Below are 13303 nucleotides of genomic sequence, written 5' to 3'. Positions count from 1 at the left end.
AATTAAACATAGACGGCAGATTGTGGGAATAGCTGCGAAAAAATAGACTTGCGTGCCATATAATAGAAATAGATACAGATGTAAGTTGAAAAAAGATATTAACACCGATCAATAAACTATGTAAAAAACATTCAGCGATAAATTAATAAAGCTTGTTAAAATTCATTGCGCAGAAGCCTTTTCATTAAAGGCCTTTATTACACATATGAGTTCCTTCGACCTTGAACTAATTCAAATTAAACTCAGGTTTTTAAGTGCAAAAGTCATTCTATTGAATGAGGTAAGTCACGTATGGTCAAAATCTAATCACGCAAAACTTTTGCAGAGTGGGAAATGACGTCACACCCGCAAATGCCGTTAGTGAGAGGAAGAAGTCATTCAGAAAATAAATGTGACTTTTTCAGCTTTGCTGTGTGAACAAATGTAAAACAAAAAAGAGCGTCAGACGACGAAACAAAGAAAACATAGCAGGACAAGTCCTGACGTACAATTCAAAAAATTTTCATTGGCTAAACAGAAAACTAGACCTTGAATGGACTATGAATGGATTGGGAAAACCATTTAGAAAAAAATCCGATCCAAAAAATCGAAAAAACAGTAAAAATCAAAGTGAAATTGCCGCATGTGAACAAAAAAAAAACCACTAGCGAGAAAGCCAATTTTTGTTCAAACACAGTTTTCTCACTCTACTTTAAATTTAGAGCGAAAAAATTTCACGCCGCAAAAGCGCTCGCTTTTTCGCTCTCTTTCCTGTTTCGGCGTGACCAAAATCACTACTCCAATTTGACTTCAAAAATCATGAAAATGTGTGAACAGATCTTAAAAAAAGACAGCGCCCCAATACAATTCAAATTCTTTGAATTGTAAAAACATAGCAGGACAAGTCCTGACGTACAATTCAAAGCATTTTCATTGACTAAACAAAGAACTAGACCTAGAACGGACTATGAGTGTATTGGGAAAACCATTTCCGAAAAATCAGATCAAAATAAAAACAACAGAAAATCAATGCCAAAATGCCGCATATGAACAAAAAAAACCACTCGCTTTTTTGCTCCACTTCCTGTTTTGTTGTGTCCAAAAAAATCACTTCTCCAATTTGACTTCAAAAATCATGAAGATGTATGAACCGATCTTAAAATACAGACAGCGCCCCAATACGATTCAAGTTCTTTGAATTGTAAAAACCAAGATCACCGCAATATAGCTCCGCTCAGCTTACAGCTTTGCAGCTATAAGATATTCAATAGTAACTCTACTCTGAATCCGATGTTTATCCTACCTTAATTCTATTGGAAGCAAGGTAATAGTTAGTCAGAACAGGGGAGTAAAAGGTATCCGCTCCAGGCGCTGTCCTTACAGCCAATCCAATGTCCAACTCTGGTTGATGATAGGGCCATCCATAGTCAGTTTCAAATTCGTCATCGCTTTCTTTCAGGCCAAATATAACAACCTGCTCGGAACTTTCTAGTGACATGATATCTTTGATGTTGTCGCGTAATCGAGCATGATAATTGACTCGGCTAAAATGCGTTGCTTTACCGACAAATTGATCTGCTGTGATTCCGATTATCTTTATGGTCATCATATGGTCTATCAGGTTTTCATTGACTGGCATGGCCTTGATTCGAAATTGAGACGAAACTGTGCTGACACCTGAAATATTAATTTATAGCCTATTTCCATATCACATAGAAGAGATTAATTTTAACCAGCCATTTATCATCGCTTGTCGATACAAAACTATCTTGTTAATTTATACTTTCGTCAGAAGTTCTACTAAGTTCTAAAAACTAAGTTCTACGCCAAAAAAAACTCTTTAGACATCAAACATAGTTATCTGATATCATTATAGCAGTTGCTTGAAACTTCGAGCATATAACAGTACCGATCAAGAATCAGGCAGAAACTATGTATTGTCAGTTTCTATCAGTACACGAAAATCTGTGATAGCCGAAAGCATCTTAAACAGCAGCCGGACGTTCTGTTTCTGTTGTTCAGACATGGTCTATCGTTACATCATGTGCGCTGACATAATTAAACTGGACAGCTAATTGAATTCAGTTGAGGCGGAATAAATTTGTGTTTGCACACATCTCAGGTCGCGTAAACATAACCGACTAACGTATTGCTCTCAAACGACCGGCGAGCAGTTGGCTTCGTCAGTAGCTAGCCACAGTTTAGAGAGGCTAGCTTTAGCTTAATTGAAGGGGCGTGAGGTGAACGCAAAAAAGTACTTGGGGATTTGATAAAAAAGAAAGTAAGGCGCAAGTAAGATAATAGTAAAGAACACTCTTAAGTCACTAATCAGATCTCTTGCAAAACGAAATGTTTCAGCTAAACTTAAAGTTTTGCTGGAACCATTAAAAAATCAAAGGTGCACTTTAAAAAAAACATTGTTTTAAAAACACGAAGGATCATTCAATTTAACGTATTCTGTTATTTTCAAATGAAATAAACACCAAAAAATTTGCGGTGCCAACGTTAAGAATTAGTAATTACTTCAAAATTCAAACATAGCCGGCAGATTGCCGGAATAGCTGCGAAAGAATAGACCTGCGTGCCATATAATAGAGATAGAAACAGATACAGATCTAAATTGAAAAAAAAATCGACGCCGCTCAAAAAACTAGGCTGAAAAACATTCAGCGATAAATCAATAAAAGTTGTTAAAATTCATTCCACAGAAGCCTCTTATAAGGGACCTTTACTGCACATATGAGTTCTTTTGACCTTACACAAATTCAAATAAACCTAAGTTTTAAAGTGCAAAAGTCATTTTATTGAGTGAGGTAAGTCACGTATGATCAAAATCTAATCACGCAAATAACCTAAAAACTTTCGCTAAAACCGAGTGAGAAATGATGTCACGCGCGCAAATGCCGTTTGTGAGATGAAGAAGTCATTCAGAAAATTTGACTTTTTCAGCTTTGCTGTGTGAACAAATGTGAAACGAAAAAAGAGCGTCAGACGACAAAACAAAAAACATAGCAGGACAAGTCCTGACGTACAATTCAAAAAATTTTCATTGGCTAAACAGAAAACTAGACCTTGAATGGACTATGAATGGATTGGGAAAACCATTTAGAAAAAAATCCGATCCAAAAAATCGAAAAACATTAAAAATCAAAGTGAAATTGCCGCATGTGAACAAAAAAACCACTAGCGAGAAAGCCAATTTTTGTTCAAACAGTTTTCTCAATCTACTTTAAATTTAGAGCGAAAAAATTTCACGCCGCAAAAGCGCTCGCTTTTTCGCTCCCTTTCCTGTTTCGGCGTGACCAAAATCACTACTTCAATTTGACTTCAAAAATCATGAAAATGTGTGAAGAGATCTTAAAAAAAAGACAGCGCCCCAATACAATTCAAATTCTTTGAATTGTAAAAACATAGCAGGACAAGTCCTGACGTACAATTCAAAAAATTGTCATTGGCTAAACAGAAAACTAGACCTTGAATGGACTATGAATGGATAGGGAAAACCATTTAGAAAACAATCCGATCCAAAAAATCGAAAAAACAGTAAAAATCAAAGTGAAATTGCCGCATGTGAACAAAAAAACCACTAGCGAGAAAGCCAATTTTTGTTCAAACACAGTTTTCTCACTCTACTTTAAATTTAGAGCGAAAAAATTTCACGCCGCAAAAGCGCTCGCTTTTTCGCTCCCTTTCCTGTTTCGGCGTGACCAAAATCACTACTCCAATTTGACTTCAAAAATCATGAAAATGTGTGAACAGATCTTAAAAAAAAGACAGCGCCCCAATACAATTCAAATTCTTTGAATTGTAAAAACATAGCAGGACAAGTCCTGACGTACAATTCAAAAAATTTTCATTGGCTAAACAGAAAACTAGACCTTGAATGGACTATGAATGGATTGGGAAAACCATTTAGAAAAAAATCCGATCCAAAAAATCGAAAAAACAGTAAAAATCAAAGTGAAATTGCCGCATGTGAACAAAAAAACCCACTAGCGAGAAAGCCAATTTTTGTTCAAACTTAGTTTTCTCACTCTACTTTAAATTTAGAGCGAAAAAATTTCACGCCGCAAAAGCGCTCGCTTTTTCGCTCCCTTTCCTGTTTCGGCGTGACCAAAATCACTACTCCAATTTGACTTCAAAAATCATGAAAATGTGTGAACAGATCTTAAAAAAAGACAGCGCCCCAATACAATTCAAATTCTTTGAATTGTAAAAACATAGCAGGACAAGTCCTGACGTACAATTCAAAGCATTTTCATTGACTAAACAAAGAACTAGACCTAGAACGGACTATGAGTGTATAAGGAAAACCATTTCCGAAAAATGAGATCAATATAAAAAAAACAGAAAATCAATGCCAAAATGCCGCATATGAACAAAAAAACCACTCGCTTTTTTGCTCCACTTCCTGTTTTGTTGTGTCAAAAAAATAACTACTCCAATTTGACTTCAAAAATCATGAAAATGTATGAACCGATCTTAAAATACAGACAGCGCCCCAATAAGATTCAAGTTCTTTGAATTGTAAAAAGCCAAGAGCACCGCAATATAGCTACGCTCAGCTTACAGCTATAATAATCTTTTCAATTAAGTCTAGTTTTTTGTCGGAAAACCGATACACCGTTTTCCCAAAAATCATGAAAATGTTTGAACCGATCTTAAAATACAGACAGCGCCCCAATACGATTCAAGTTCTTTGAATTGTAAAAAGCCAAGAGCACCGCAATATAGCTACGCTCAGCTTACAGCTTCGCAGCTATAATAATCTTTTCGCAGCTATAAAATCATGAAAATGTATGAACCGATCTTAAAATACAGACAGCGCCCCAATACGATTTAAGTTCTTTGAATTGTAAAAAGCCAAGAGCACCGCAATATAGCTACGCTCAGTTTACAGCTTCGCAGCTATAATAATCTTTTCAATTAAGTCTAGTTTTTTGTCGGAAAACCGATACACCGTTTTCCCAAATCTTTTCTCACTCCAGAAGATTGATTCCTTATACTATTGAAAGATAAACAAGTGCTCAGCAAGGAGATCTGCTTGGGCCTTTGATTTCTACCTTAGCGATCTCAGTGATAAATCCCAGTGTCCTTAAATCGCTCTCGACAAGCCGGCATCCATCCTAGTGCCAAACATATTGCTCGGCGGATGGTTTTTTTTGCGTGATACAAAAAGAACCAATGGAATGCTTTTATGTATCAGCAGGGAATGGAGACAAAAATAGGTCTCAAGGCACAAATAATATTACTTTTCTCAAAAGTCCATGACAGCAAGGCCTGATAATGATAATTGGCATCCATGCATGCTGGTGCTTGGTTAAGTGCTTCACTGCTTCCAAGTCTCACTCATCCTTCATATAATCTCCTCCGCACTTCAAGAGAGCTGCAACGAGATACTTGGAAATGTCTGGTTTGACGATCAATAAATTCCGAAACCAAAACGTTTTCCCAAAGGAAAAGTATATCAGTTGAAGCGATCAATAAATTCCTAAAGTAAAGTAAATCAACTAAAGCAAACAAATTGCCTTTTCTACCAAAACTAGCAAATATTACGCATATCCTCGGCAAAATACAGAAAATCCGGTGAATAATAGACCTACTTCTATTACGCCTGCATTATCAAAACATTTCGAGTAACTATTGAAAGAACAAACTGAGGAATATCAATTGAAACATAACATTCTATCAAAAGCACAAATTGGTTTCAAAAAATGTAGCAATAATTGACGCTCCTGTTTTTCTGAGAGAAATTGTACAACTTTGGTGGAAAAAACTAGTCAACGCGCCGTTTCTACATTTGTCAAATGCCTTCTGTTCAATAGATCACTCACTGCTATTGGAGAAACTTGAACACCCTGATTTCTACTCTTCGGCTGTCATCTTCCTGAACAACTACCTCACCAACCGACATAAACGCGTATGGATACTAGATGCTAAACCTGATTGGCTAGAGGTTGAGCAGGGAGTTCCAAAGGGCACCGTCCTTCACCCACTTCGTTCCATCTCTATGTCAATGACCTACCTAATTTTTTAAACTGCAGTTCAATCCAATACGCTGACCACGCAAAAACTAGACAAATCAATTTGAATAATTTTCATACCACTCTATAAATTTGAATTCAGGGAAAACATAGTTCATTGCTTTTGGCAGTTCTTCACAGGGCAGTCCATTACGGTTGACAATCATATAATAGAAGCTGATAGCTGAAATATCTTGTAATTAGTCATGTTCAGTACTCAGCTGTTTTGGTTATCCGAACTTAGCATAACAAATATGGATTTTGAAGACATTCAAGAACAAACACCATTTTATCTTGAAGACAGGTCAAGGATAAAAGCGTCATCAGAAGACGCCGATCACGCAACAATTGTTTGACAAAAAATCTTGAAGGGGACGAACCATGGGAAGTTATCTTTTCAACAATTGCGAAAGAACCAAATAGGAGACATTGTGGGCAGTGTTTCCCAGGAAACTTTCAGGTTTTATTAAGGGTATGTCTTCGAGTTTGCAAACTCACATTTGATCTGATTAAATAAAATGTCTTTTACTTTGAGCACATAATCTGTATAAACTGACACTAAGATTGTCTGTCACATCTTTACGCTGACATTTGTAATGTTCGTATGTTTTTTGACCTTCATTTTTTTAAGATTTACATACTACAAGGACGCAAAAAGACTAACGATTGACTTATTGCTCTTAAACGACCCTCGAGCGACTGGCTTCAGTAGTAGTCAGCTGAGTCTTAGGGATGCTAGCATGAGGGGGGTGACCAGTGTGTGTGTGTGTGTGGGGGGGGGGCATGTGTTGGGGGGGGGTGGGTTCAAGCGCTGGGGGGTGTGGGGTTGCGAAGACTAGATGAGAGGTGGGCTCAAATCGACAGGCGCAGGAGGGTAGATAATGGGCGCGTTGAGGGGGCTGATGGCGGGGGGATGGGCGACTAAGGGGGGGGCAACCTTTTAAGATTAAGAACCGCCGTTCACGACATGACATTGTCTCCTCAAAACAGTTTTGGTAAATCGCAATCTTAGAGTACTAAGAAAACTTAATGCCCTCCGAGCTCTACCTGTTTATCCTGTTTTTGAGGACAAAAACTCAAAGGGGTCAGACGAAGAAACGGTAAGGCAAAAAATCGCATAACAAAGATCATAGACTATTATAATTGCTACCAAAAATTGTTTGTGAACAATAAAAACTTTTCAAAATCAAGAAAAAAAGGAAAAAACCAAAAAATTTCAATTACAATTTGCGAGAAAACAGTGTCAAACAATAAACTATGCACCAAAAAGTATCGTATATTCTGCATTGGACTTTCTTTCAACGGCAATCGGCACTATCATTGGTGTGATAAAGCAATCCTCAACAAATTCTCAAAAACAAGCAATCGTCTAAAAATTACATTTTGAAAATTACATCATACAAAAAATCGTAGTATAAAAGCCATAACCATTTGTTAAAAAACAAAACTTATTTCAAAATTAAATTTTCAATTTCTAAAAATAAAATGCGACCTGTTTCAACAGAGTTTGAGGTTGACAGAAATAAGATTTAAATAAAAAAATGTGGCAAAGATAATAATTTCAATGGCATTTTCTGAAAACAAATATTTTGAAAGTCATACGAAACATTAGGTAGCTTTCATTAGGTGGCTATTAAAATTTAGAAGGAAAAATTGAAACCATCATTGCTTAAGTTTTGATTTAATGTTTAGTAGTAAACTGCTGCGACATACGTTAGCGGCTTAGTTTCTGAAAAAGCAAATTAGATATGCAAAACTCAAGCGTGCAATTCAAATCAGTCAAGTCCATCTGACAATTCAAATCACTCACGCGAACAGCAAAAGTCTCAAACAAAACAGTTAAAATGCATACAAAAAGACACGCTACTACAATATTTGCTTCAAACTTTTGTCCGGAGCAATAAGAACATCCGTCATCAAATTCTAAAACTATACTTCATTCAGTTTCTAAACTGAAGTCTATTAAGCTTAATACTAATGTCAGCTAGCAATGATTCTAATTGACTTTGATAAGCTAATGCACTATGACTTAGATAACCGGGCTTTATCGTTTTATCACGTTTCTTTTGATTTTGCTCTTCTGGCATTGACCGCAATCACTACATTGCGTAATACAATGCGTGAAAAAATTTAAAATCTTTTCAGTTGAAAGAGTGAGCGAGGTAAGTCACGAGTCAATATTTGCTCTAATACAATATGCTCCACTACATTATTTGCTTCGAACTTTTGTCCGGAGCAAAAAGAACATCCGTCGTCAAATTCGAAAACCATACTTCATTCAGTTTTTAAACTGAAGGCTATTAAGCTTAATACTAATGTCAGCTAGTAAGGACTCTGATTGATTTTGATAAGCTAATGTACTATGACTTAGATAACCGGGCTTTATCGTTTTATCACGTTTCTTTTGATTTTTCGCTTCTAGCATGGACCGCAATCACTACATTGCGTAATACAATGCGTGAAAGAATTTAAAATCTTTTCAGTTGAAAGAGTGAGCAAGGTAAGTCACGAGTCAATATTTGCTCAACTACAATATGCTCCACTACAATATTTGCTTCGAACTTTTGTCCGGAGCAAAAAGAACATCTGTCGTCAAATTCTAAAACTATAATTCATTCAGTTTCTAAACTGAAGGCTATTAAGCTTAATACTAATGTCAGCTAGCAATGACTCTAATTGACTTTGATAAGCCAATGCACTATGACTTAGGTAACCGGGCTTTATCGTTTTATCACGTTTCTTTTGATTTTGCTCTTCTGGCATTGACCGCAATCACTACATTGCGTAATACAATGCGTGAAAAAATTTAAAATCTTTTCAGTTGAAAGAGTGAGCGAGGTAAGTCACGAGTCAATATTTGCTCTAATACAATATGCTCCACTACATTATTTGCTTCGAACTTTTGTCCGGAGCAAAAGGAACATCCGTCGTCAAATTCTAAAACTATACTTAATTCAGTTTCCAAACTGAAGGCTATTGATCTTAATACTAATGTCAGCTAGCAATGACTCTAATTGACTTTGATAAGCTAATGCACTATGACTTAGATAACCGGGCTTTATCGTTTAATCACGTTTCTTTTGATTTTGCTCTTCTGGCATTGACCGCAATCACTACATTGCGTAATACAATGCGTGAAAAAATTTAAAATCTTTTCAGTTGAAAGAGTGAGCGAGGTAAGTCACGAGTCAATATTTGCTCTAATACAATATGCTCCACTACATTATTTGCTTCGAACTTTTGTCCAGAGCAAAAAGAACATCTGTCGTCAAATTCTAAAACTATAATTCATTCAGTTTCTAAACTGAAGGCTATTAAGCTTAATACTAATGTCAGCTAGCAATGACTCTAATTGACTTTGATAAGCCAATGCACTATGACTTAGGTAACCGGGCTTTATCGTTTTATCACGTTTCTTTTGATTTCGCTCTTCTGGCTGTGACCGCAATAACTACATTGCGTAATACAATGCGTGAAAGAATTTAAAATCTCTTCAGATGAAAGAGTGAGCGAGGTAAGTCACGAGTCAATATTAGCTCTACTTCAATTTGCTCCACTACAATATTTGCTTCAAACTTTTGTCCGGAGCAATAAGAACATCCGTCGTCAAATTCCAAAACTATAAGCTAATGCACTATGACTTAGATAACCGGGCTTTATCGTTTTATCACGTTTCTTTTGATTTTGCTCTTCTGGCATTGACCGCAATCACTACATTGCGTAATACAATGCGTGAAAAAATTTAAAATCTTTTCAGTTGAAAGAGTGAGCGAGGTAAGTCACGAGTCAATATTTGCTCTAATACAATATGCTCCACTACATTATTTGCTTCGAACTTTTGTCCGGAGCAAAAAGAACATCCGTCGTCAAATTCGAAAACCATACTTCATTCAGTTTTTAAACTGAAGGCTATTAAGCTTAATACTAATGTCAGCTAGTAAGGACTCTGATTGATTTTGATAAGCTAATGTACTATGACTTAGATAACCGGGCTTTATCGTTTTATCACGTTTCTTTTGATTTTTCGCTTCTAGCATGGACCGCAATCACTACATTGCGTAATACAATGCGTGAAAGAATTTAAAATCTTTTCAGTTGAAAGAGAGAGCAAGGTAAGTCACGAGTCAATATTTGCTCAACTACAATATGCTCCACTACAATATTTGCTTCGAACTTTTGTCCGGAGCAAAAAGAACATCTGTCGTCAAATTCTAAAACTATAATTCATTCAGTTTCTAAACTGAAGGCTATTAAGCTTAATACTAATGTCAGCTAGCAATGACTCTAATTGACTTTGATAAGCCAATGCACTATGACTTAGGTAACCGGGCTTTATCGTTTTATCACGTTTCTTTTGATTTTGCTCTTCTGGCATTGACCGCAATCACTACATTGCGTAATACAATGCGTGAAAAAATTTAAAATCTTTTCAGTTGAAAGAGTGAGCGAGGTAAGTCACGAGTCAATATTTGCTCTAATACAATATGCTCCACTACATTATTTGCTTCGAACTTTTGTCCGGAGCAAAAGGAACATCCGTCGTCAAATTCTAAAACTATACTTAATTCAGTTTCCAAACTGAAGGCTATTGATCTTAATACTAATGTCAGCTAGCAATGACTCTAATTGACTTTGATAAGCTAATGCACTATGACTTAGATAACCGGGCTTTATCGTTTAATCACGTTTCTTTTGATTTTGCTCTTCTGGCATTGACCGCAATCACTACATTGCGTAATACAATGCGTGAAAAAATTTAAAATCTTTTCAGTTGAAAGAGTGAGCGAGGTAAGTCACGAGTCAATATTTGCTCTAATACAATATGCTCCACTACATTATTTGCTTCGAACTTTTGTCCGGAGCAAAAAGAACATCCGTCGTCAAATTCGAAAACTATACTTCATTCAGTTTTTAAACTGAAGGCTATTAAGCTTAATACTAATGTCAGCTAGTAAGGACTCTGATTGATTTTGATAAGCTAATGCACTATGACTTAGATAACAGGGCTTTATCGTTTTATCACGTTTCTTTTGATTTTTCGCTTCTAGCATGGACCGCAATCACTACATTGCGTAATACAATGCGTGAAAGAATTTAAAATCTTTTCAGTTGAAAGAGTGAGCAAGGTAAGTCACGAGTCAATATTTGCTCAACTACAATATGCTCCACTACAATATTTGCTTCGAACTTTTGTCCGGAGCCAAAAGAACATCTGTCGTCAAATTCTAAAACTATAATTCATTCAGTTTCTAAACTGAAGGCTATTAAGCTTAATACTAATGTCAGCTAGCAATGACTCTAATTGACTTTGATAAGCCAATGCACTATGACTTAGGTAACCGGGCTTTATCGTTTTATCACGTTTCTTTTGATTTCGCTCTTCTGGCTGTGACCGCAATAACTACATTGCGTAATACAATGCGTGAAAGAATTTAAAATCTCTTCAGATGAAAGAGTGAGCGAGGTAAGTCACGAGTCAATATTAGCTCTACTTCAATTTGCTCCACTACAATATTTGCTTCAAACTTTTGTCCGGAGCAATAAGAACATCCGTCGTCAAATTCCAAAACTATACTTAATTCAGTTTCTAAACTGAAGGCTATCAAGCTTAATACTAATGTCAGCTAGCAATGACTCGAATTGTTTTTGATAAGCTAATGCACTATGACTTAGACAACCGGGATTTATCGTTTTATCACGTTTCTTTTGATTTTGCTCTTCTGGCATTGACCGCAATCACTCCATCGCGTAATACAATGCTTGAAAAAATTTAAAATTTTTTCAGTTGAAAGAGTGAGCGAGGTAAGTCACGAGTCAATATTTGCTCTACTACAAAATGCTCCACTACAATATTTGCTTAACTTTTGTCCGGAGCAATAAGAACATCCGTCGTCAAATTCCAAAACTATACTTAATTCTTTTTCTAAACTGAAGTCTATTAAGCTTAATACCAATGTCAGCTAGCAATGACTCTAATTGACTTTGATAAGCTAATGCACTATGACTTAGATAACCGGGCTTTATCGTTTTATCACGTTTCTTTTGATTTTGCTCTTCTGGCATTGACCGCAATCACTACATTGCGTAATACAATGCGTGAAAGAATTTAAAATCTTTTCAGTTGAAAGAGTGAGCGAGGTAAGTCACGAGTCAACATTTGCTCTACTACAATATGCTCCACTACAATATTTGCTTCAAACTTTTGTCCGAAGCAATATGAACATCCGTCGTCAAATTCTAAAACTATACTTAATTCAGTTTCCAAACTGAAGTCTATTAAGCTTAATACTAGTGTCAGCTAGCAATGATTCTAATTGACTTTGATAAGCTAATGCACTATGACTTAGATAACCGGGCTTTATCGTTTAATCACGTTTCTTTTGATTTTGCTCTTCTGGCATTGACCGCAATCACTACATTGCGTAATACAATGCAAGAAAGAATTTAAAATCTTTGCAGTTGAAAGAGTAAGCGAGGTAAGTCGCGAGTCAATATTTGCTCTAATACAATATGCTCTAATACATTATTTGCTTCGAACTTTTGTCCGGAGCAAAAAGAACATCCGTCGTCAAATTCGAAAACTATACTTCATTCAGTTTCTAAACAGAAGGCTATTAAGCTTAATACTAATGTCAGCTAGCTATGACTCTAATTGACTTTGATAAGCTAATGCACTATGACTTAGGTAACCGGGCTTTATCGTTTTATCACGTTTCTTTTGATTTCGCTCTTCTGGCTGTGACCGCAATAACTACATTGCGTAATACAATGCGTGAAAAAATTTAAAATCTCTTCAGTTGAAAGAATGAGCGAGGTAAGTCACGAGTCAATATTTGCTCTACTACAATATGCTCCACTACAATATTTGCTTCAAACTTTTGTCCGGAGCAATATGAACATCCGTCGTCAAATTCTAAAACTATACTTAATTCAGTTTCCAAACTGAAGGCTATTAATCTTAATCTTAATGTCAGCTAGCAATGACTCTAATTGACTTTGATAAGCTAATGCACTATGACTTAGATAACCGGGCTTTATCGTTTAATCACGTTTCTTTTGATTTTGCTCTTCTGGCATTGACCGCAATCACTACATTGCGTAATACAATGCGTGAAAAAATTTAAAATCTTTTCAGTTGAAAGAGTGAGCGAGGTAAGTCACGAGTCAATATTTGCTCTAATACAATATACTCCACTACATTATTTGCTTCGAACTTTTGTCCGGAGCAAAAAGAACATCCGTCGTCAAATTCGAAAACTATACTTCATTCAGTTTTTAAACTGAAGGCTATTAAGCTTAAT

At 36.0% G+C, this 13303-nt stretch overlaps 1 protein-coding gene across 1 annotated transcript; it reads right to left on the bottom strand.

Moving 5' to 3' along the window:
• Positions 1 to 1177: 1177 nt before the first annotated feature.
• Positions 1178 to 5328, bottom strand: LOC142355504 (uncharacterized). Its single transcript, XM_075407638.1, has 2 exons — positions 5232 to 5328; positions 1178 to 1656 (listed from the first exon to the last, which is right to left on the bottom strand). The coding sequence occupies exons 1-2, from the start codon at positions 5281 to 5283 to the stop codon at positions 1274 to 1276; spliced, it is 435 nt and encodes a 144-aa protein (XP_075263753.1). The 5' UTR covers positions 5284 to 5328; the 3' UTR covers positions 1178 to 1273.
• Positions 5329 to 13303: the final 7975 nt, after the last annotated feature.

Source organism: Convolutriloba macropyga, unplaced genomic scaffold, assembly GCF_964194025.1.
Source record: "Convolutriloba macropyga unplaced genomic scaffold, txConMacr16.3 SCAFFOLD_1515, whole genome shotgun sequence".
In the NCBI taxonomy this organism is placed as follows: domain Eukaryota; kingdom Metazoa; phylum Xenacoelomorpha; order Acoela; family Convolutidae; genus Convolutriloba; species Convolutriloba macropyga.
This window is presented reverse-complemented; position numbering and strand designations above follow the sequence as displayed.

Coding starts and splice junctions, on each gene's coding strand:
- LOC142355504 (XM_075407638.1), bottom strand. CDS start 5,283: ATGGATGCCAATTATCATTATCAGGCCTTGCTGTCATGGACTTTTGAG. Junction 1,657..5,231: donor GTCATGGACTTTTGAGAAAA/GTAATATTATTT, acceptor TTAATATTTCAG/GTGTCAGCACAGTTTCGTCT.